The following is a 26279-nucleotide window of genomic DNA, read 5'->3' on the forward strand; positions in this document are numbered from 1 at the left end:
TTTCCAAAAGGGGTCACAGCTGCAAATAGGCAGTCCTAGCCACTTCAGTGCCAAGGTTGGATCCAGGAGTATCCACAAGTTACAGAACTGCAACCCCATCCAGAACAGGCCACCTCCCCACCTTTTCAACACGACTCAGAACCCTGTTAACACCTCTGTCTTACCAGGATTCAGCTTCAATTTATTGGCCTACATCAAATCCATTACTGCTTCCAAACACTGGTCTAACACTTGAACCGCATCGTCTGATTCAGAGGGAATGGAGAGATGGAGCTATGCACCACCTGCACGTTGATGGCACCTTTCTCCAAATCTCCTGAAGACATCTCACAGCAGCTTCAAAAGGTATTAAATAGCATGGAGGGGGGCAAGATGTAACCCTGCAGGATGCCACAGAACTCCCATGGTGCCATAGCTACTTTCTCAAAATGGCTCCACTGTAATGCAGTGTTTCCCAACCCCAGTCTGGAGAGCTCTCTACAAGGATATCATGGCCAAAGATTTTAAAAGCCATAGGGAGGTCAAGGAGAATGAGCAGAGTGACATTCACCCCATTTGTCTCCCAAAAAATGTAACCAAGCAGGCCAACCAAAGCAGTTTCAGTGCCATGACGAGACCTGGAAACGGACTGAAATGTGACCAAATAATCAGCTTCCTTCAAGCTTGCCTGAAACTAGGCTGCCGTCATCTTCTCGAACACCTTGCCCCCAAAGGGGATATTTGCCACAAAAAAGACATTATTTTTTTTAAAAAAAGTTCTGATATTCCTTACCAAAGCTGAATATTTCCCTCTCATGGTCTCTCCCCCTTAAAATCCTACCTTTTTAAAAGTCATTGAAAAGTACTTGCAAATTTGGTGACATTAATAATAATACTAGGAAGATGAAAGGGGAAAATAGGGAATGTTTGGCTGCCACAAAATCAGTATTTCAGCATTTTTCAAAGAATAATTGAAACCACTGAAAAGGGAAATCTGGCCAGTAGCTTAAAAGCATTGTGTTCTTGTGATCCAGTGGCTGGAACTAGCAAACAAGTCTTCATTGTATTTGTTAATTAAAAGATCTGTAGACCACTCTTTAACAAAATTGATCCCTGGGCAGTTTAATTAATTAAAGGGACAGAATTGACTTTAAAAAGCAACATAGGAATGCCTCATGACATATTTAGAGACACTATTTTCTCACAGAGGATAAGCCTTTGCTCATCATCTATATGACGGGATTAAAGGATTTTAGGAACTCACAAGAATCCTATGTAACCGGTCTATTTCATGTTATTGGTATCAAATTACAGAGGAACATCTCTCAAAATCACAAGCCTGAAGCAGCTAGAACTTTCTTTAGTGAGATCTACAGTGAGCAAGATTCAAGTCTTAAAATGCCTGTGTGTGTGTGTACACCCAGGATAGTAAAAATGTTGCACAAATAGCATCTTCTCAACTTTAGTCCTGCCTATTATTGGCTTCCTTTGTCCTGCACCATAATGAAGATTCAAGTGCAGGATTTCTTTCCTTTGGACACTATCAGAATACAAGCAGCCTTTTCTTTTCTCCGTTCAACCACTGCCCCAATATCCACACATTTGTTCCCCTCAAGATCTATGTATTAAGAGTTATTTGTGTAACTTCACGACACATTAATTCAATTATTAATGTTTAGAGCTCTGGTTTTGTTTTGTTTTTTGTTGTTTTTTTACACAGCTATGAACTTAAGCAATGAGTTAGAAAACATAGATTATTCAACCAAATGCAGAAATGGCTTGATTCATGCAACAACCTAGCTATTGGATAAATAATTTTTTAAGGAAACAGCTAGAAAGGTGTAATTGGGAACAAAGGAAACACAAGCAGGTATATTTGGGAGCCTGGTGAAGAAGTATGGCATTTTAGTTCATTTCAGCAGGATAACTGGGAGTCATTTACCATGTTCGTCTCTCTGGTGTCTACTAGATAACATTTTCCCTATAACGCTTAGCATTTATATAGCACTTTAGAGTGCTAAAAGTGCTTTGTGTACATTATTTTAGTAATAACTCATTTTCTTTAGCTTACCCAAAGGTGCTATAGGAAGTTCCTTTAACTTTCTATCACTTTATAGCATAAACGTTCTGAATGGCAGTAATATTTGGGGGAAACTCCAGCACTGAAAGAAAACTGAATTGATATTTCTCCCCCACATTTAACCTAACAAAAGTTATTATGATAACCTACTATGTTTCCTCCTCTGATGAACCTGGACATGGATCATGAATAGAAGAGGACACAGTTGCTGGACATGGGCACTGACCTAGCTGAGGAAGGGACAGCCAGGAAGGACTGGCATGGTCCAGTAAGATTAGATGCCCAATCTCTGGGGAGGAAACAGCTAGAGGAGAAACCAAGCCTCCAGACTCACAACCAGCAACCTTCCCCACACCCAAGCTGCCAGCAAGAGGCTGCTGAAGATCTGCCCCAGGGATCATATTTACAGAGCCCCACTTACCATTTGTTTTCAACTATGGTACTACCTGCCCAGAAAAGCATTAAAGTGCACCCCCCATTCTAATACCATGAAATGACGGAAAGAATTCCCACCCATATATCTTAGCCACTTAGCTGAAACTGTTTTCAGTGAGCTCTGCTGTGGCCCAGCAAAATCCTTACAAATCTGCCTCATCCTACAGCAGAGCTGAACAAGCTGTGTCCATGGGCTAAGAGCATCCCGCAGCTTCACTCAATGTGGCCTCCAACATACAGCACCCTCTGTACTCTCATACCCCCCCCAGCACTTCTCATATCTTCACCCTGTCCCTAGGAACCTCCTATGTTTTCACTTTGTTCAAGCTGCCACCAAGAGGTGGAAGTGAAAAGACACAGGTAAGCAGTCAGTATGGAGCACATGTGAGCTTGGACCACCAACCACAGAGTGCAGTTACTAGAGTAGTGTTGCTTCCTCTGGAATGACACTCTAGGCACTACACACTGTGGTTTGGACTTCAAACTCACATGTGCACATGTCTGCCTGCCTGCCTACCTACCGGTATGTCTCTTCTCTTCGCAGCACAGAAAGGAATGGAAACACAGAACGAGGAGCACAGGGGTGGAAGTGGGGGATTTCAGAGGGGCAGAAAGGGCATACGGGAACCTAACGGGAAATCCACTGAACATCTATGTTTTGACACTTTTTTGCATCGAGGAGGGTTCATGTCATCCCACTTTCAACGGTGGTCTTAACTGATGATGATGATAATTTATTACGGTCGGAGACCAGCTTAATGGCCTTAATTAAATATTCTTGATGCTGGTGCCATAATAATACTCACATTGAAAACATACGTCTGGAATCTGGTACAGCAGAGTAAGAATTCTCTGTGACAGGTTGGGGGTGGGGACGTTTTCCTAGAGGCAACAACTTTATACAATCGAAATGGGAAATAAAGCAAAAAAAGGATGAACGGTGCTTATTTTGAATGTCTTACCTGTCTCTCAGGACCATTAGGCTCAGATTCTCGTCTCCGCTGTCGGATAGCTGGTGCTGAATATAAGGGGGACTGTGTGGGGCTTCCTGGTTGCTGTTCATGTTTGCTGTCAGAGACTGACTGACAATGCCCTTCATGTCTGTGGGAACTGTCCTCCTCAGCCACAGGCTGCATACCCCGGGTTCTCCCATCATGAATTTTCGGCCTCACTGCCGCTTCTGCCCCCAGTCGCCTTCTCTCGTCACCCTCTTCAATAGGCCTCAGCTCCTCGGGCTCTTCATCTGTTGTTCCAGATGTGCTTGGTTCAGCACCAGGGTGGAAGTCCTTCAGTTCTGTTTCCTTATCAATTATAACCCACTCTTTGCTGTCAAAGTCCTCCTCCTCAGCCAGGGGTACCGATCGGAAAGCATTGCTGAGGGCTTCATGCTCCACAGAAGCAGACACATCCATCCTGCCACTTGCCTGCCTGTCTACCTGTCCGGTGTCAATGGACAGCATCTGTGCTGGCTGGGAAGAGCATACAAGCCGTGAAGGAGAACAGGGCAAATCCACTCGTGACCTGAAAATAAGACAAAAAGCCTAAGGGGCAGCAATAATAATAATAATAATAATAATAATAATAATAATAATACCCCACCCATCTGGGCAGCTTACAGTACAAATAAAAACATAGTAAAACATAGTAAAACATAGTAAAACTTCCCAATTCAGGGCTGCCTTCAGGTGTCTTCTAAAAGTTGTGTAGTTCTTTATCTCTTTTACATCTGATGGGAGGGCGTTCCACAGGGAGGGTGTCACTGCCCAGAAGGCCCTCTGCCTGGTTCCCTGTAACTTCTCGCAGTGAGGGAACCACCTGAAGGCCCTCAGAGGAGGACCTCAGTTCCGGGGTGAGCGATGGAGGTAGAGACCTCCTTCAGGTATTGTGGGCTGAGGCCGTTTAGGGCTTTAAAGGTCAGCACCAACACTCTGAATTCCGCTAGAATTCAGCTCAAGATTTAAGACTAAAGGTTTACTGAAGTGTAATATTGATACGCACAAGTTCTTGTGCAATAAAGACACTATATAATTTTTAATAGCAAATCATCTGAATGCACCTTTCACGAATCACATGGCAAGATTTGCTATTTACCAAGTATTCAAGGTCTCCTAAAAACTGAAGTCCCATTGCTTTGCATATTTCCACATGTTCCTCTCCTTCTGAAATATCTGCAGAATGCTCTGCGCAAAATTTTCACTCCTGGGTGTTGTTACAGACCTGGGAGGATTTTAGCTGCTAGTACCCAAATACAACTGCCCCTGTCCTGCTACAGATACTCCCCAGTAAAGGGGCATCACACTACTAGCTGAATGCAGGACTGAAATTGAACAAGAGGCTCACCTGAGCTTAGTTCCAGAAACTACATGTTGTTCCAGATCACGGTCCTGAATTTTTAAAAAAGTGAGTGGTTCATTCTGAACATACATATCCGGAAGTTTAAGGTATGTGAACATATTGCTTCCCATCCCTACAAACAGCTTTGCACAACAAGGCAGCTACTTGCTTTTCTTGTCCATGTTTTCATATAATCGCCTAAAAGCAGAACTTTCAGACAACCAAACGAAACCTTGTGTGATGTTTGAACATTGATTGTGTAAGTGTATATCTAAAGACAATGGATAAAACGAGCACCCTTAGATGTACAGCTGGATAAGTGTTTAATGGCTATCGTATTTGTATTTATTTAAAAACCAATAAAGATTGTTTTAAAATTTAATAATCTTGTGTTAATCTCATGAACTACTTTTTCATTCTGTTAAAACCTATCATTGAAAGTTCTCAAACTTCACTCAGAACCAATTGTATTAATATTTTGAAAGTGAAAAAAGTAAGTGCAAAATGATGACTTCGTTGAGTTCATAACCTTTTTATAAATCTACAATCTGGATTTGAGTTATCCCTGCTGTGACTGCATACCGTGCAGTAAATATTATGATGTATTTTATCAGTAATTATCAAGCCTTTCCAGGAGAAAGAGTTGCCCAAAACAGATCCACCAACAGGGGAAATAGATGGCATGCTAGTGATAAAACTAAAAGTAACCCCAGAGCCTAAATAAAATAATGGAAAATTCCCCTATCCTCTTATTAACTGATTGTAACCATATTACATGTCCTCTTGGTTTCTAGAATCCTCATCCGAACTGGATTTCTAGACCTCTCAGATATTGGGAAAGCTCTCATTACTCTTAAGGCAGAACATATTTAAACACCAATAATATGGTTATTTTTCTTGAATAAAAATGAATTGTGCTGCCCTTTTCCATTAGTATCTGAATACAGCAGAGTGTTCCTGAGATGTTGTGCCATCATAAGTCACCTTCACCATAAAACAGCAGAATAATCTTTAGCATGCAATAAACAATTCTATTAGGAAAGTATTACAACGGATACTACCCACAATGGGTAAGCTCTGTACATCCAAGCATTCATTCATTTTGGATGAAAGGGATCCAAAATGGTGCTTGGAAATGGGAACTCATTGTCTTTCACAAACAAACTTTCCGTTATTTTAAATAAAACCCTATTAAGCTTAAACTGTAAAGACATCTCCTAAAACCTCTGTTTTCTACCCAGGCCTATCTGGATCCTTGAAAGTTTTATCCTGTTCAGTTGCTGACTTGATGTTTTAAATGATAGGTTTTTAATGATGTTCTGTGTAATAAAGACACTATATATGTAATGTGTAACAGCAAATCTCCAAAATAAAAAAAATCCTTCCAGTAGCACCTTAAAGACCAACTAAGTTAGTTCTTGGTATGAGCTTTCGTGTGCATCAGGAATAGGAAAGATCTCTACACATCAGATCAATACTTTCTGTACTAAGAAATGAAAACTGACATTTAATGTACTTATTTGTATTTTACTTGTATTTTGATTTTATAAATTTCTGTTAAAAATGTTCAGTGGTATATAAATTTTCTAAATAAGTAAATAATAAAAAGTCCATGTGGACAATAAACAAACCTTCGCTCGTGCTGATCTCCTTTCCCATCAGCAGTGGAGAGGCGCTCAGACTCAGGGCTGTTCACACGACGGTATCTCAGAGAACGCCCTTGAGTAGTAGGGGAGTCCGGTGCAGCTCGCACTGGGGAGCTTGGGCACACACCACTTTTCTGATCTTCTTCTGCCAAACATTGTGTCTGCAAAAGATAGCAAACCCCCAAAACAACATTACAGATCCAGCTAAGGCACTGTAGTGAACATGATGCCAATCTCAGAAGCATCATTTGGAAGACTCAGGGCAATACAATCATGTTTATACTGTCTTGACTGCCCTTTTTTTTATGAAGAGTAGTCACAATTCAAAGGAATTATGAAGCTGACACTGAGCACCAAGGCAGAATTGGAAGTTTATGATGGATGCTTCCTAACTTTAGCCCTGTTCAAATATTCACAAAATATTCATGGTGGTGGAACAGGAACACGACAATCCCCAGCAATCCCTCTTTGTGCACAATGCAGAGAATGACTAGATTAGAGGGCACATGCTCTCACATGTCTCAGAGCTGGTTCATATGTTATTTTCCTTAGGTTCCTCTTGCGTTGTCTATTCAAGTAAACGGCATAAGAGAAGGCAGTCATGAAGGATTGCAGCAGTTACTTCCACTTTCCAATGCAGGCTGCTCAGAGGTAATAACTGTGATCTACCAGGAGTATCTCCTTTGACATTATGATCCCCGTGTGAGTACATACAGCAAAATTAAGTGGCAACTTTAGTTCAGCATTTTGTTGATGGTATCTCTTCTGTGGGCTGCCATCTTTTGATTTATAGGAAGAAAAGCAGCACCCAGAAAGCTGGATTCCAAGTAGGTAGAGCAGTATTCGTAATTAGAGCTTTATTAGATAAAATACCAGTGTCTCTCAAGCTCCTGTATCATTGATTTTTACCAAAACCCAAAGCACTTCACTCATTAATTTCAAATCTTTTCACAGCTGCAAAACTCATGAAGGCAATAAATAGATAAATGAAAGGAATCTGAGTGAAACTGGAAGGCTAATGGACAGGGAGGACAATGTAAATAAATATTTGTTCTAACATGGTGTCCTTAATCATGGTTGAAAGCATAGGTATAAATCTGGTCTATGTACCTATTTTTGATATGGAAATGCCTCAAAGAAATGCCAAGAAATATGATGTTTACATGTCAGGCAAGAAGAACCACTTCCTTTGGATGAATCTACAAATTCAAAATGTGGTGCTCTGTTTCTTGCAAAAAGCCTTTAAAAGGTCTCTACAATACAACAATTCTATCATTCACTTTTCTTTTCTTTTTAAATAGTAAATTTTATTAGTATTTTCCACACAACAAAAAACCCAAAAAAAATAACAATACACAAAACACAAAAACAAGCATATAAAAAACAAATTCAAATCTTACAATTTAATAATATGAACACTAAAAAGGAAAACAAACATTGACATCCACCAATCCCACAGCACCTCCTTTACCTCTCATTGTATCTTCATGTTTTCCTTATCATCTCTATCCTAACATCTAGATATATTATCACTCTTTCTTATCCTTTCACTTCACGAGGTTATTCCAAACTCAGCCAGATTTCTGTCCTCAAACCTTGGCTTTTAAGGTATTCATTTAGGCACTCCCATTCCTTTTTCACGTCACTTTTTTGTTTTTGCCTTATTATATCTGTCAATTTGGCTAATTCTAAATATTCTGAAAGCTTACATAACCATTCTCCCCTAGTGGGTAACTGATTCCTTTTCCAATACTTAGCCACCAGGATTCTTGCTGCAGACATCGCGTATAAGAAAAATCTAGTTTTGTCTTTTGGAATATCATCATTTAAAATTCCTAACAGGAATGCCTCTGGCCTTTTAATATATGATATTCTTAGTATTTTCTTTATTTCTTCATTGATCGTGCTCCAAAATTTCCCAATTTCGGGGCATGTCCACCACATATGGTAGAAGGTTCCTTTTTGTTTCTTACATCTCCAGCACTTATTATTATAGGTTTTATTCATTTTTGCCAGCCTTTTTGGCGCCAGGTACCACCTATGATGCATTTTCATATAGTTCTCTCTTATTAGGTAACATGCCGTGAAATTTATATTTTTTTGTCCATAGTCTTTCCCATTCATTACATTCAATTGAGTGGCCCAGATCTTGTTCCTATTTTTTAATTGTGTCACCTTTTTCCTCCTTTTCTATTTTCCCATTTTGTAACAATTTATATATTTTTGAGAGTCTGTTGGTTGTTGTATAAGATTTCCTTCTCCCATACCGAGATTTATTTATTAAACCCCTTAAGTTTATTATCCTTCTCAAATATTGTTTTTAATTGGAAATATTCTAACCAATTCACCCCCCTCTCTTTTAATTCTTCAAACTTCTTTACTGTCAGGCAATCCTTTATCTCTTCTACGAGTTCCCTATATGTTAGCCAACTGTCTTTCATATTATTTCTATGCATGGCTGATGACTCTATAGGCGACAGCCACCAGCGAGTTTTGGCTGTTACTATTGTTTTCTTTCTTTCCCAAACTTCAAATAGAGCCTTTCTCACCAAATGATTAGTAAAGCCTCTAAGTGCTTTTATTTTATCATGACCCAGGTAGCCATGCCACCCAAAAACTTTGTCCCAGCCCTCCAGGTCTAGGATGTCCGTAACATCCGATCTTTCAGCCACGTCATGCATGCGGCCTCAAAATACAGCTTGAGGTCTGGGACTGCGAACCCGCCCCTTTCTCTAGGCTCCATCAATACTTTGAACCTTATTCTTGGCTTCTTACTTTGCCAAATAAAATTGGAAATATCCCTTTGCCAGCCTTTAAAACATTTTGTCCCAATAATTATTGGGATCGTCTGGAAAAGAAAGAGCATTTTTGGGAGAATTGACATTTTACGAAGGATATCCTACCCCATAAAAACAACTTCAATTTTTCTCCATTTATTTAAATATCCTTTTATTTCCTTCCAGTTCTTCACATAATTATCTTTGTACAAATTGGTATTTTTATTTGTAATCCAGATCCCCAAATACTTAGCTTTCATGGTGATTTTAAGGCCTGTTACCCTTTCCAATTCTTCCTGTTCCTTTACCCCCATATTTTTCGTTAATAATTTAGATTTTTCTTTATTTAACTTGAAGCCCGATACTCCTCCGTACTCAGTCAGTTTCTGTAAGGCTCTTTTATCATTCTCTTTTCATTTGTAATGCTATATTTGTGACTGTGAATAACGTGAAGTTCTCAATTCTTAACAGAAACCAGCAGGAAAAAGAAACAGTGCCCATTCAAAAGGATCAAAGGACTTTACTTTGCTGATGCTGATCCTGAGCTTGTTGCGGTTCACATCCGTCTCTTCCCAAACCTCTCCTTCATTGAAGGCAGTGTTTGGAGCCTGGCCTAAGCTTTCTGCTGGCCGGCCAGGCAAGATTGGGGGAGCATTTTCCTGGTCGCTCAGGTGCTCGCCTTGCAAAACATCCTCCGTGTTCTCACGAAGTAAATCTCCAGGAACTGGAGTGACATTAACCACACTAGAGGGGAGACAAGCAACAGCATCAGCTGAAAAGGTCCTGATAGCGCAGTCAGCTTTCTGTTTTTTATTATTATTATTATTATTATCATCATCACCATCACTTTGATTTATATACTGTCCTTTATCAAAAGATCTCAGAATACAACATTAAAAACATATTTTACAGAGCATAATAAAAACATAAAACAAAGCATTAGTAATAAATATAATAATAATAATAATAAATAATCATAATAACAGCCCCCCCTTTAACAGGCCATAGATTATTTAATGGATGAAGGCCTGGGTAAAGAGGAATGTTTTTGCCTGGTGCCTAAAGTCATGTAATGATGGTGCCAGGTGAGCATCTCTGGGGAGAGCATTTCACAGATGGGGAGCTACCACAAAAAGGCCCGTTCTCATGTTGGCACCCGCCAAACCTCTCGGGGGGGGGGGGACATAGAGAAGGGCTTCGATGTCAAGCACAGGGTCTAGGTCAGTTCGTATGGGGAGCAGTGGTCCTTAAGGTATCGAGGTCCTAAGCCTTGTAATGTCACACAAGCTCCCAAATTGTGTAGGCCTGAACGTGCCTTCTACAGCCCATTTGAAAAAGTGCTTTCTTCTTGCAGAAGGGCATGAACAGTGCTGAAGAATGGAGGTGGCAAGAGCCAAGGTTTGGCCTGGAGGACAGGTGGGGTTTTCCCTAGCTAGGCTTTCTCCATCTTCCTTATTTTACTCTGCTTCAGAAACAGTATGGTACTAAGGCAGTGCCACAAAAACACCACCAGAGAGCAACCACTATCCTGGATAATGTACTATCACACTGAGCATGTTGCAACAGTCTACCTTTATGGGATACAGCAACCTAGGCAGAACATGATGTCACCAAATGCCACAGGAGTGCATGTACTCGGAATCTCCTCATCTAGTGGCTATATTGTGATGTGGGAGGAGACAGTCCAAGATCACACTGTTTAAATGAATGGATTACATGATACTCACGTACATTCATGACATTATCAGAACTGTAACCAAAAACTATCTTCTGGGAATTCTTGCCATTGTAAAACGAACAGTATATAGGCTATATAATAAAAAATAATGTCCCTGAAGAATGACTTATTCCTCTTGTAAGATTCTGCAAATATTGACAACACCAAGGGCTGTGAATGTGTCACTCACCCAAACATAGCTGCTGTCTGCCTTGTGTTCTGCTGAGGTGGAGTAGAGGTGCTTGTAGATAATAAAATATCCGTACCGGCTTTTTCCCAGTCAAAGGCCTCATTCTCAGTAATACCTCTTTCTTTCATGCTGTTTTCAAACACGGTCATGATGAGCTAGAAGAAAAGCAAATTATAATAAGGTTCATATGTTCATCCACAGTCAGAAAGAACAGGGACACAGAAAGCCACCTTATACTAGACTTTTTCTTCAACTAGTCCAGTACTGTCTACTCTGACGGGCAGCAGAAATCTAGGGGTTCGGATCCTTTTACCTGACGTTGTCAGGGACTGAACTTGAGATGGAGCATTCTGTACGTAGAACAGGTGTTCTACCACTGAGCTATGGCCTCTCCTCAAATAATCTTTTAAAAGAATTTCCCTATGCGTTTTCCGATTTTCATCTGGTGTAGAACAATATATAACAACTGTCAGGGGTAACCGTCTTATGTAACTTTCACCAAATACTGTCAACTCTGGTTAAAGCAAGCCATATCAGGGCACGTCTGAGAGGAAACATCTCCTGCTTAAAGGTTCAGCATATGTGCACCAACCTGAAGTACTACTGTGAGCCAAGCAGACAATGCAGCTTGCACCCACCTCCCTAAGATTCTTATCTTAAGCTTGGATTGCAGGGTGCTCTGAATGGGGGAAATCAACAAGAGAGGAAGGGAGGCATGCTCCCAGTCACAAAGAATCCCCAAGTGACAACAACAGCAAAGCCTAATTGTATACTTGGTAAGTATACAATTGGGCATAATCTGTGGTACAAAAGGTATTATTTGCTGCTTATAATAAAATCTACAACAACTTGCAAATGACCCGTGTGTTCTGTTATCTAGCTGCTGCACAGTCGCTGCACAATGGGAGGTCAGTCCACTAATCCATATAATATTGCCTTAGTCATGAGTATGAAAAATAATCTTAGAGTAATTTCAGAATCTGATTTCAGATCACAGGGACCAGCTATAGCAGGGAACTCAATCCATTTCAGCATTTGAATATCCTGGGAGAAAGCCCTTTAAGCCATTGGCTAATGTGCGCAAGCATTTTCTTTTCTATACATCATAGACGGGGGTGAATGGGACATTTGGCCTTCCAGATGTCGCTGAACTACAGCTCCGGTCAGTCCCAGAAAGCACGGGGCAATGGTTACAATGCTGAGCTATAGTTGATCAACTTCTGGAGGGCCAAAAGTTCCCCACACCTATGATAGATAGTGAAAAACAGTCTAGATATATCGGTGTAAGAATTCATTTGTTACCATCAAAGGTGTTGCACACACAACTCATAAAATATACCGTAAATCATTCTATTAATCCATTTGTACATTCCTCAAATCATGTTTTAGCAAACGGACTGGATTTGAATCATCCTAATTAGCTGTTTGTGGGGATGGCTGGATACCATCTCGAAAAGTATTATCGTAGGACTTAATACTCCTTTGAAACAAAACAAATGGATATAATCTACAGTTTCGGAATAACTGCAATCTTGGGAAGGGACAAATATGCTGCTTCCATTTTGATCATATTTTGAAGGCATGGGAAATTGTCAATGGACAATTAGGGATCTCCAAAGCATTCCAGCTAGCTCTTCCCACACAAACAACATTCCCAACACATTTGGAAAATACCATTTTATTGGTTTGAAGATGAAAAGGACACACCTCTCTGTTATTATAGGTCTCAGAGGTTTTTACCTGATAATCTGGTTTAGTAAAGTAATCCAGATTTGCAATGTGATCCAGAAAAAGGTGGAACTCGGAAGGCATATGTTTTAGCAGCATTCGATGTTCGTATTTCTCTTTAATCATACCAACTTGCTCCTGCAAAGAAAAAATACCATCACACAACATTACACTACACATAACATGAAATATCAGGCAGATAAAATGACCAAGAAAATGGAGGGTCTTATTCAGTCACTGACTGAGTTCTCTACCTTATCTTTTATCTTGCGCCACGGAAGCTGACCAACTGCAAACTCCACCAGCATGTAAAAAAGGGACCACAGGTCATCATGTCGACCCATCTCCTGGAGAAAAATGAAAGTACAAAAATCAAGCTGCTGATAGTGTCTTCAGCAGAACAGGTGACTGCTGCCCTATGATCCAGTTGATGACAAATCCACTGAACATACAATTAAGAGCAGGCTCACAGAATGTAATGAAAATGATGTATAGGTGGTATTTAACACTGGTGAAACTGGCCAATATGTATAGGATGAGGAATAAACTATGTTGGAAATGTGGAGAGAAAGATGGAGATTTTTATCATACAGTATGTGGTGGGAATGTGATAAAGTAAAAGTATTTTGGGAATTGGTCTACAATGAACTAAAAAAGATGTTTAGATATACCTTCCCCCAAAAACCTGAGGCTTTTTTGCTGGGTTTGATGGGAGAAGAAATTGCAACTATAGACCAAAGACTATTTATGTATGCCAGAAAAGCGGCAAGAACTTTATTAGCCCAAAGATGGAAATTGCAGGAACTACCAATGATTGAGGCGTGGCAGACAAAGATTATGGACTTTGCGGAACTGGCCAAGCTGACAGGCAGGATCCAGAACCAAGACGACCAAAAGTTTCAAAGAGATTGGAGTAAATTTATTGGGTATATGAATAATTATTGTAAAAATGTGAAGACACTAGTGGGATTGATATAAATTCTGCAACGAAGAAACTGTAACTCTCAAAACTTTATAGACCATTGAGACAGAGTTGATCATAAGGATATAAAGGTCTGAAGTAGAGGATATAAAGTACAACACAAAGATTTCAAAATTAAAAACCGGTTGAAGGGATGGAGGGAAGTCACGAGCTCAGTAGAGAAAATAATTTATTTGTTTTGTTATTGGTATGCTGAAATATTGTGTTAAAAAAGAAATTAATAAAAAATAATATTAAAAAAGAGCAGGCTCTCACAAGGTTAAAGATCTAGAGTAATGGTTTTCAAACCTTCTGTCTCTGGGGAACTTTTTCTACATTGCGTTGTCTGTTGAGGAATTCCTGTATATCAATCATGGAACCTCTTTACAAGAGGCTTCAGCAAAATTTGAATTACAGAGGCCCAAAGAGGTTGAGGCCAAAGAGCTTTTTTTTTTTTTTTTTTTTTTTGAAGGCCACATGATATGACTAAAATTGGGAAGAGTTGAAAGGAGAGATTTATGGATTTCATTAAGTCCTCTCTACCTATTTCCACATTGCCTTGTAGTTTAGCATGTGGTCCACCTACAGACTGGACCTAATCGTTTGCCCTAAAAGACACCAAAAGTTGTATGCTACAGGAAATGATTAGTAGATGACAAACTGTCAGAAATTGTGGAGGTGGATTGACCAGTAAAATATTTTTCTAGGTATGCATCTCCCATGTGCTCTAATATTTTTGACACTTACTATGTATTAACATACCATTAGCATGCTAGGTGCATGCCTTAGCATGATCCTAGCATGCTAATGTCACATGCAAAGAGGCCAACAACCATGGTAAGTGTTTTTAAACATGGTGTGTATGGAATGCTTACAATGGGGGTGGGAATACCAGGTCCTGTACCCAAATCTGGCCCTCCGTCCTCTCTATCTGGCCCAGGGGGCTTTCCCCCAGGCCACACCTCTTGCGTCACACACAGATGGCTCAGAAATGTCCTAAAACTCCAATAATGACTTTTATAGAACAGAGTATATGAGTGTGTAGAAACTAGCCTACAATCCAAAGTTAACTTTTACATTTATTGAACTGCCCACTATTGTCTGCGGTCTAATCCATCACTGGCCTGTGGCCCCTAGAAGGATGCATAGAAAGGACTGAAGCCCTCAGGCTGAATAAGTCCATTCACCCCTGGACCATAGTAACCGTCATTTCAAAAATAAACTAAAAGCAATTTAATCTTGTTCAACGACAAATTTTGGAAGTCTTTGGCCACAGAGAAAAGATCTTGCAAGGTTGGATACAGTCTATGGGCTAACTTTCCGTTCTGAGAAGCAATCGCTATGAAGATGAACTCTATACTATCTTTAGTGCCGTACTGTATATTACCCTGTGAACCTTAGAGTTAAAAGGCATTTTAGAAATATAATGCAGACTAAAGCACCACTAACAATAACAATGTTCTGTATTTCTGAATCTCACTTCCCCTGTTCCACAAACAGGTGATGTCACAATGTCAGAACTACTTCTTACAACATAGATTCAGACACATTGCTTGAAACAATTGTCTTCCTTCAGGATTTTCCACTTCGTAGATGAAGGATGCCTTCCTCTCCTCATGCCCATCAAAAGATAAAGTATAAATTGGGGGCATTGCAGAGCAACTAAGATATTATTGCTCTGAGCAAAAGGGAAGATGAAATTGCTGAGCAGAGATGTGAACATCATTTCACTCTGTGCAGAAGTACGGTCTTTAGTACGAAATATAATCTCTTTTACATCTTTCAGTGGGTAGCTTATTGAGTGCAAATGTAGCACAGTGACTAAAAGCTTGCCACAGCCATGAATGCACTAGGTGACCCCAGGGCAAGCTAGTCTATCTCAGTCTGCATTCTCCCCTTCTGCAATGTGGGGATAATCTGAAATACCCCGAACATTCAAAAAGCACTATAAAATGTTGACAATTCTTGGCAGAGCTTAACAAACTAGATAATGCTATTGTAGATAGAACCTGAGAGTAAGAAGGATTTTCTTTCAGACAAAGAGTCATTAAAAAATTAGGAAGTGTGAAATGGATGGCTCGGGCAACCAATTTTGGGTGGTATGAAAGAGCAGCATTTTTATAGTATTGTATACTACTGTTTTTTTACTGCTAGGGGGAGGTGCCGGTGATATATTCTGCCACAAGTGCTAAACTAACTTGGCTGGCCTTGGGTACCAGGCACCTTGATTTGGGGGGAGGGCAGGGTTGTTGTTGTTTAGTCGTTTAGTCGTGTCCGACTCTTTGTGTCCCCATGGACCAGAGCACACCAGGCACTCCTGTCTTCCACTGCCTCCTGCAGTTTGGTCAAACTCATGCTGGTAGCTTTGAGAACACTATCCAACCATCTCGTCCTCTGTCGTCCCCTTCTCCTTGTGCCCTCCATCTTTCCCAACATTAGGGTCTTTTCCAGGGAGTCTTCTCTTCTTATGAGGTGGCCAAAGTATTGGAGCCTCAGCTTCACAATCTGTCCTTCCAGTGAGCACTCAGGGCTGATTTCCTTCAGAATGGATAGGTTTGATCTTCTTGCAGTCCATGGGACTCTCAAGAGTCTCCTCCAACACCATAATTCAAAAGCATCAATTCCCTGTGGGCAGGGTACCATTTGCTATTCTGTCTCAGCTACAACAGCTAACAAATGATACTGACCTGGTATTTAACTATATTCCACAGAGGAATCAGCAATACTACTACTATTTCAAACTATGTATGATAAATCTATGCACAGCCATAAGACAGTGATCGCTAATAGCTCAGATGACTTTTAAATACCGATCACAGCGAAGCACTGTTTTATCATTACAACACCCAGCAAGGATAGCTATAACTGCTACTATGTTCCAAACATCCGAGAACCAAGTGCTGGGAACAAATGCCAGGGGAAAGCTGAGGCCCTCCTGCCCTTCCTGTGAGCATCTAGAGGCATCTAGCTGGCTACTGATGAAAACAGAGTTCTGGCTTAGATGGACTTTTGGTGTGATCTAGCAGGCCAGTGTTTATGCTGGGAAATCACAAGCAGGCAATTTGCATGGACAAGAGCAGAGGTTTCATAAGGGTATACTTTCTTGGAATTTCAACATTAGACACTGTATTTTGCACACCAAGTCTGAAAAACAGTTTGTGGTGCTCCTACATAAGACCATGCTATATTCATAAAACCCTTTGCTTGTGTGTACTCAGTTCAAAAAGGTTTATCCATTAATAATAATAATATTATAATAATAATAATTTGTTATTTATACCCTGCCCATCTGGCTGGGTTTCCCCAGCCACTCTGGGCAGCTTACAACAAAATATTAAAATGCATTAGTCTGTCAAATATTAAAAGCTTCTCTAAACAGGACTGCCTTCAGATGCCTTCTAAAAGTCTGATAGTTGTTGTTCTCTTGGACATCTGGTGGGAGGGCGTTCTACAGGGCGGGTGCCACTACCAAGAAGGCGCTCTGCCTGGTTCCCTGTAACTTGGCTTCTCACAGTGAGGGAACTGCCAGAAGGCCCTCAGAACTGGACCTCAGTGTCTGGGCAGAACAATGGGGATGGAGACGCTCCTTCAGGTATACTGGACCGAGGCCGTTTAGGGCTTTAAAGGTCAGCACCAACACTGAATTGTGCTCGGAAACGTACTGGGAGACAATGTAGGTCTTTCAAGACCGGTGTTATGTGGTCTCGGCAGCCACTCCCAGTCACCAGTCTAGCTGCCGCATTCTGGATTAGTTGTAGTTTCTGGGTCACCTTCAAAGGTAGCCCCACATAGAGCACATTGCAGTAGTCCAAGTGAGAGATAACCAGGGCATGCACCACTCTGGCGAGACAGTCTGCAGGCAGATAGGGTCTCAGCCTGCGTACCAGATGGAGCTGGTAAACAGCTGCCCTGGACACAGAATTGACCTGCGCCTCCATGGACAGCTGCGAGTCCAAAATGACTCCCAGGCTGCGCACCTGGTCCTTCAGGGGCACAGTTACCCCATTCAGGACCAGGTAGTCCTCCACACCTGCCTGCCTCCTGTCCCCTAAAAACAGTACTTCTGTCTTGTCAGGATTCAACCTCAATCTGTTAGCCACCATCCATCCTCCAACTGCCTCCAGACACTCACGCAGGACCTTCACCGCCTTCACTGGTTCTGATTTGAAAGAGAGGTAGAGCTGGGTATCATCCGCATATTGATGAACACCCAGCCTAAACCCCCTGATGATCTCTCTCAGCAGCAGCATGTAGATGTTGAAATGTATGGGGGAGAGGACAGAACCCTGAGGCACCCCACAAGTGAGAGCCCAAGGGTCTGAACACTCATCCCCCCACCACCACTTTCTGAACACGGCCCAGAAGGAAGGAGCGGAACTACTGTATAACAGTGCCCCCAGCTCCCAGCCCCTATAGGCAGTCCAGAAGGATGTTATGCTTGATGGTATCAACAGCCACTGAGATACAGCACACATAGTAGTGCTAGGAATTTGCAGACACCTTGTCTTCCAAAATGGCTCCAGCTTTTGCACTACCTGGCAGAATACTGAACAGGGCATTCTCCCACCTCCCCAAAAAGAAATACTCACTCTGTTTTTATGAGCGTTCACTGAAGCATAGCGGACCGTTCCCCGGAAACCAGCAACATTACGAGGCTAATGGGAAAGATAATGAAAAATTAAACTTAAACATCAAACTTAAGAATTAGCAGAGCTGTTAATGTTTTATTTATCACTCAGGGCCATAAACCACTTTAATTACATTTGTTAACTTGAACTGATGCCCTAGGTAGGCATTTTGGTTAGGCATTAAAAGTTGCTCCTTGAATAAACCCCTCAGGAACAGTTAAAACATGACAGTGGAAAAGCCACTTGTACTTCACAGTGCTTACAAGAGATCTAATTACAGTTTGTTTGTTTGTTTGTTTGTTTGTTTGTTTGTTTTAAAAAAAATCTGCTAAGGATAAGCCCTCCCTAAAAGAGAATACTTCCACCTTGAGTGGACAGAGCCCAGCTTCATCTCTGAAGAAAACCAAAAACCAACGGTTTGAAGTCAATTAAACTTCAGAGCAAGTGAGAAGTCCAAAATGGTTTCTGTAATCCTTTAAGTGACTACAGAAAATGATCATGACAGCCTCATCTTCCCTTTAAAAAAACCCATTATTATAGTTGCATAACACAGGATGCTTCTGTCAACTGTTCCAATTAATTACCTTAATTCACACTGGCTTGGTTCACACATAACAATAAGCCATGGTTTAGTAAACTATTACTTATTAAACAATGGTTTGTTTCATCATCAACTGTACCCAGCAGATCTGAAGCAATGGCTTGTTGGCTTATTTAAATAATAATAAACCTTGGTTTATTCTAACTGTGGCTTGGCATACTGTGCAAACAAGACATCCTTATTGAGTTATAAAAATATTTTTATATCGCCATGTCATAAAAATATATCAAACCATATAAAAGTTTAAAATATACATCTATTAACCAATTGTGGAAGGATGCATTCTTCATTACCTGATTGGCCTGGCAGAATAGAAAAGTTTTAAGCAGGCATTAAAAAAGTTGGCACAGAACCATGGTTCTTAACCATGGTTTGTTTGGCCATCTCACCCCATACCCTCAACTAAAAATAAAACATGAAGCAAGAGCAACTATAAAACATGGTAAAGCTATGGAGAAAAAAGCCTTGGTTTGTTTGATCATCTGTGGGATAATTCATAGTTAACTTACAGTTTGTCAAACAAACCTTGGCTTATAGTTACATTTGAACCAGGTCATTGTCAGGATCCTGCTGGTTGCCCATAAGCACTGGTTCCCCACTGCATTGACTCATATCCCAGTTGTTATAAACTCCATTGTAATTCCTCACCAAACTAGGAGATTAGGGGTTCTGAATAGCCTATTTGAAATAGTAACCTTCCCCTTCCCATCATTAAGCACTATCACAAAAAGTCTTTTCTAGATAAATAAATTTCATAATTCAGGCTCAACTACTAAGCAAACTAAGCAAAAAAGGAAGTATTTTGTCCCCATTGGGGTTGAGAACAAAGAAGCATGTGCTAAGGAAAGAACAATACAGATATTTTGTCATAACAGTTGAACCATCCCTTGCTGTTATGGTTAGGATTCCACCACTAAAAAAGCTTGGATTTCATGCTGTCTGCTTCAGAATGAAGTAATCTTAATGGCTATAAACAGGAATTGTCATATTCTGTTCTCCCATAAATAGTAAGAGTCAAGTACAACAATGGGGGAGGCTGCCGTTAAGTTCCAAGTAATCCCCATCAAGGACAGTCCTGAGCCCCTGCAATCTCAGAAAGACCCAGCACTTCAGCCCTATTGAGGTGTTCTCATCCCATATGTAATTAGGAAAAACGGGGGTGACAGTTCTGCCACCACCCTTTCACCCTCTGTGAGCTGAAAGGAAGCAGGGAGGCTTTTCTGCCATAGTAGGTTCCTCGTGCAAGTTAGAACCCATGTTTGTTCCAGGATTCTGAATATTTTCAGGGAGCCTGCAAGAACAGAACTGGCTCCCTGCTGCATGTGTTTGGTGGTTAACTTATGGAGGGTGACAAAGATGGCAATGGTGGTGGTGGAGTTAGCACATGTGGCCCACGCAGAGACATACAATTCTCATTGTATGGGAGATCAGAACACCTGAATAGGACTTTTTTTGGACTCAGAATGCAGAAGACTCTTGGCCTGTACATCAAGAGTTGAGACATGTCCCAGTCCTGAAAAGCAAAAGAGTATATACCATCAAAAGCCAAAGCAAAAACAAAAGGAGAACTCAGAACTCTAATAATAATTAAAACAAGCAAGCACAAAATAAAGGGGGGTGGGGGGAAACCAAGAAGCATCATGATGGCTCACTCACAACTCATGGCTGAGATGGTTACAAGCAGCGGATGGGAAGCCAACGCATCAAACACAGTCTCAAAAAAGGAGCCCAAAAGAACTGTAAAACAAAGAGAAACCCAAAGAAAACCATGACAATAAAAATGCAAAATGGAGAGAAATAAAAACAGAAATGAATTGAAATCAGGTCAACAATTTCACCATTATTATTATTATTATTATTATTATTATTATTATTATTATTATTATTATTATTATTATTATTTCCCTTCTCTTGCAGCGCATGCCTTGGCTTCACTGCTTAAATTATCTAAAGCTGGTCACTTTGCAGATACTTTATGCCTGGGTGGTACACAGGGGCTTAGACTTTGGAGCTTGATCTGTGTGAGGTAGTACAGAACCTTCTGTCTTCAGGCAGAAAGAGCTGCAGTAAAGGCCACATAATCTCCCCGACTCACATGCTCATTGACACTTTCTCAGCCTGAATTTACTGGCATCATTTCTTATTTCTGCCCTGTTGATTTTCGCCATTGTGTCTTGACTGTTACTGCCTATGTCTCTGTCTGAATTGGGTATGGCTAAGTCTGTATTCTCAGGGACCACTCTATTCCACCCCCTTAACAGCCCCTATTTATCTAGAACAGCCCTTATTTCCTGCTACCTGTCCCTGTCAACTCACCATCCCAATCTGTATTTGGGGAAGACTGGAGGCGCCTTTTAAAATAGAATTAAGAGTGCATTACTAGAGTTGCCATTCTTTAGAATTCAACACCCACACAGCCACACACCCCACAGTATCTAAAAGGCAAAGACAGCAGCAATAGCTCAAGGGAGGTCACAATGGAATCCTTACTGGCAGTGTGAGTTTTCCAGCTTTGCAACTTACAAGGCGGATGTATAGATGAGCGAATTACACAGTGGTTTAGCCATTAGAATTGTTCTTCCCTCCCCCATGCTTTAAGGCAGGTGCCCATACCTATCTTATTTCTACATGTGCTCACAGCCACATTAACCCGTTTGGCCTTTATTTTGTAAAAACCTGATCTGGGAAATTGGGGGGGGGGGACTTGGTGACATAAAGGATTCAGACAATCATGCCATACTTAGTCAAGTATGCTGCAAATTCACAGAACTATTGTTCCCAGAGTTTAAACCTGGCTATTAGAAACTAAGTTTGAACTGGCTACAGTGATGCCAGAGCCATTTCAAAAGCAGCCTCACCACTTTATAAATTTATCATTCTTCATCCAGAAAGTTTGAAGAGGAAGCACAATTCTGATTTTCAAATAATGTGATCAGTGGATTCTCTCTCAATTGCAGAAATATAAAATGCCAATTTACCACTTCCCCTTTATCTCCTAAAAAAAACTCTCAAGATAGCAAATGTTGCTGACTATGCTTGAGTTGTATCTATTCTGTATTAAATGCAATTATCTCCACTGAGAGACTTAACATTTGTACCATTTTGTTTTAAACATAATATCTTAGGACCAGATAACTAACACATCTGCTTCAGAAACCAGTGCAGGGTGGGCTAAAGTAAATGAACACATACAGAGTTCTAATATAGAGAGTAAGGACAGCTTTCTAAAATATACAATAGAGTGTGTGAAATAGGATGGTACCCTTGATGTGATAATTAGCAGTATTACAAGTACATAAAAGTGTCCCTATTTTCATCTGTGAAGCATCAACACTATGCTGTTCCTCAGGGAACTGAAAATATATTTCCCACAACAACTGACTTTCACACAAGTGGTCAAGTACCATAATAAAGTTGGTGACATTTTGCAGTTCGGTTTTCATCACTTCATGAGCTCAAGCGTAATGGGGTCATAACAAACAAAATCTGAGAGAAAGGTGTAAACACAGCGTGTAGCATCTATCTTAAACTCTTGAAACCTTTTGTTTCCATTTGTATCACAGTATGGGCAACTTCTCTGCCACATCTTTATTAGCCTTTGGTCAGGCTGCCAGCATCAGAAACAATGCACTAGCACTGGCCATTCTGGTTGCAGACAATGAGCATTTAAGCATGGAAATCACAATGTGTTGCCATTTATATTCCTGAGTTATTCATGCAATATTGTTAATAGTATGCAACAACGCACTGATGTCTAACCTAAGTCACTCAGCTATGTTCCAATCAGATGGAGCACTCACGAGGCTATTTTATTAAAACAGTTCTGCTCCAATGTATATTTCAAAATGTAGCAATAGTTGCACCGAGATTAGAAAATGCCTGTATCAGCAACTACATTTTTAAGTATTTGCACTGATGTGCCAATTTTAGATGGAACCTGGTCATGTAACAATTAAAAACATAATCTTCTTTAATTAGGGTTTTGGTTTCTGCTGCTTTCAACTTTCAAACCTGATCAAGCATTCTCTTTCCTAATATTCTGCCTCAGCCATACAGATACACACGGACACAAAACTGCACTTACAAATACATACAATATCCCCAGTCAAGCATTGCAAACTACTGCAGTGCGGTCTGAATCACGAGGAGACAGAGCTCTAATCAATGGTCTAGGGCTGACTCAGCAGAAGCAGCAGCATGCAAAACACAGCAGCGCATTGCCAATTCATGCAAACAGGAGAAGCTTGCCATGACAAAAATGCTGCTTTCCCCTTGCCATTCCATGAAAGAGAAAGCAGCAAAGATGTATTCAGCAGAGAGCTTCAAGGGGATGGGAGAGTTGCGCTAATAATAGAAGTGCGGGTCAGTTTTCAAACAGAGAACCAGGGTTTGCATTGTGAGAAAAGCATTATGAATTAAAGGCTACTGAAATGCTGGCAACAGTAAAACTAATTCCTATACTCAGGCATCTGGTTGACAACATGAATTCAGAATGAAAGCCTAGTCCTAGTATGGTAGAGCACATTGCTAAACTTATGCATGATGACAAATATTTAGAAGCATTTTCACATCACTACTTAACATGGTAAACTTTGTTTGAATGGATAACATCTGTAAAACAGATAAAATAGGCAGATTTTGCTGAACCACAATTTCATGCTACCCTAAATATAAGCAGAATAACATTACAGCAAACCAATACATTACAACTATAAGAGGGCTGTTTCTTTTGAATTAATTCTTTGTGTTTATCTGGAATTGCAGCCCTGAACCCATTGCTACAGAACCAGAAACCTCATTGTCCATTTTCTTCAAAGGAAAAAAAGTAGAATAGTTGGGAGGCGGTCCATTAAAGGCAACTGAAAGAACCATTATTACAGATAAATAAGCCTTTTTATTTACTCATGCTCTAATCTAGTTGAAGGGCAAGCCATAAAATATTGCAAAAATTGCCCTCCCTAAAGTTTCAGCTCTTCTGATTTATACCTCAATCATGTAAAGGAAGCATGGCTTTACGGGCTACATGACTGGCATTTAAAACTTGTAACTTGTTTAAGTACCCTCTATCTTAAGTAATTGGTTATGGACAACGAACAATGTGACTATTACAGTAAGGGGGGGGAAGTACAGTCATATCTCGGGTTGAAGTAGCTTCGGGTTAAGCATTTTTGGGTTGTGCTCCGCAGCGACCCAGAAGTAACAGAGTGTGTTACTTCTGGGTTTCGCCGCTCACGCATGCGCAGACACTCAAAATGACGTCATGCGCATGCGTGGAAGTGGCAAATCGCGACCCCCGCACACGCAGACGCAGGGTGCATTCGCTTCAGGATGCGAACGGGGCTCCAGAACGGATCCCGTTCACATCCAGAGGTACTACTGTATTTGATCCCCTGCTAAATTTGCCCGTTTGCCCTCTGACAAAGAAATGACAAGTCCATAATTTTAATGGTAGGTTTACTGTAGCTGTGAGAGACAGAATAACAACAGGAAAACCCCCAGATACCCAGAAGACAAAAGTCCGAGATTGATGTGCATTATAATGAGTGAAATAAGTATTTGATCCCTTTGCAAAAGATGACTTAGTACTTGGTGGCAAAACCCTTGTTGGCAATTACAGATGTCAGACGTTTCTTGTAGGTGGCCACCAGGTTTACACACATCTCAGGAGGTATTTTGTCCCACTCCTCTTTGCAGATCCTCTCCAAGTCAGTAAGATTTTGAGGCTGATGTGTAGCTACTTGAACCTTCAGCTCCCTCCACAGATTTTCAATGGGATTAAGGTCTGGAGACTGGCTAGGCCACTCCAGGACCTTATGAACTGGTCATTTCTTCGTCAGAGGGAAAACGGGCAAATTTAGCAGGGGATCAAATACTTTCCCCCCTCACTGTAACTACTTAAAAGGAGAAGAAACACTGTGGCATTTTGCTAACTGCAACCTTCATCAAATGTGCAAAGTAGACTCCAATGGTGGCATGCAAGTGGGCTGAGGTACACTTGGCGGACAAACCATTAGCAAATTACATTACAAATATATAGCAATGCCCTGCACAGAAGCTGGACTTCCATTATACTTTCCTTTCAAACCCACAATCTACCTGTCCACTTTCCAGCAGGACAACTAAGAAGGCAATGAGAGCTTGACCATTATTTGGATTAGTCAGGGTGGGACTCACCCATTCAGCAGCCAACTATTCAAACTGATGCTATAGAAGAAAGAGTACTAACTGGGTGTTCTGCTCTGCACTCTGGTATCTACCAAGTAGGATGACATGCTTTGTGTCAGAGGAGCAGTGACTACCTGGGAATCTGTTGATGCAGCCTAGAATAGCAGTGACCTTTTTTTCCTTTTTTGCTGCAGCAGCACACTGTTCCCTCATGCTAAGCCTGTGGTCTACTAAGACCCCAGATCCTTTTCACAAACAGTACCAGAAACAGTACCAGTCCTGTCCCGTCTCCCTGATTCATATATTTGTGCAGCTGGTTCTGCCTAAGGGTAGAACCTTACGTTTGTCCCTACTGAAATTCATTTTGTTAGTTTGGACCCAGTTCTCCAATCAGTTACGGACATTTTCAATCCCAATTCCGTCTTCTGCGGCAATAGTTACCCTTCCTAGTTTGTTGCCATCTGCAAATGTGATGATCATCCTCTCAATTCCTTTTAAGTTTACTGTGTCTTTTACCATTATCCATCTGTTGTATGTCCATAGTTACCATAGTATCCAAGTCAATTGGATACTTTATAGACATTGAACAACAACGGGCCCAGGACAGAACCCTGCTTGTAACTTTATTCCAGGATGATGAGGAAGCATTACTGAACACTCTTTGGGTTTAGTTAGTCAACCAGCTACTAATCTATCCAAGAATATCATGGGGGGACATTGTCAGAAGCCTTACTGAAATCAAAATACACTATATCCATTCTCCTGATCCACCAAGCTTGTAGCTCTATCAAAAAAAGAAATGAAATTCATCTGGCAAGACACATTTTGAGAAACCTATGCTGGGTCTTAGTAATCACATCATCCATTTCTAAGTGGTCATAGACCAACTGTTGAATTATCTGTTCTAGGACTTTCCTGGTATTGATGTCAAGCTCACCAGTCAGTAATTACGGTACCTAGGTCTTCTTTTCACCCCTTTTGAAGAAGGGGAGAACATTTGCCTGCCTCTCGTCTGCAGGGACCTTACCTATTCTCCAG

The 26279-nt window shown here is 40.8% G+C and overlaps 1 protein-coding gene and 1 long non-coding RNA gene across 2 annotated transcripts in view; one reads left to right on the forward strand and one right to left on the reverse strand.

Moving 5' to 3' along the window:
• The window catches only part of LOC308584213, a 264753-nt gene that overhangs the window by 36037 nt on the left and 202437 nt on the right, over window positions 1-26279 (forward strand). The gene's annotated exons all lie outside the window — the stretch shown is intronic.
• TTBK1 (tau tubulin kinase 1) overlaps window positions 1-26279 on the reverse strand; it is a 99111-nt gene that overhangs the window by 26234 nt on the left and 46598 nt on the right. Inside the window, exons 6-12 of the mRNA XM_081188909.1 lie at window positions 18437-18502; window positions 13141-13233; window positions 12899-13024; window positions 11159-11313; window positions 9776-9995; window positions 6460-6635; window positions 3457-4015 (exon numbers count right to left, since the gene is read on the reverse strand). Of these exons, the coding sequence (XP_081045035.1) occupies window positions 3457-4015; window positions 6460-6635; window positions 9776-9995; window positions 11159-11313; window positions 12899-13024; window positions 13141-13233; window positions 18437-18502 (1395 nt within the window). The remainder of the gene's footprint in view (window positions 1-3456; window positions 4016-6459; window positions 6636-9775; window positions 9996-11158; window positions 11314-12898; window positions 13025-13140; window positions 13234-18436; window positions 18503-26279) is intronic.

Source organism: Podarcis bocagei, assembly GCF_964188305.1.
Source record: "Podarcis bocagei genome assembly, chromosome: 3".
Lineage (NCBI taxonomy): Eukaryota > Metazoa > Chordata > Lepidosauria > Squamata > Lacertidae > Podarcis > Podarcis bocagei.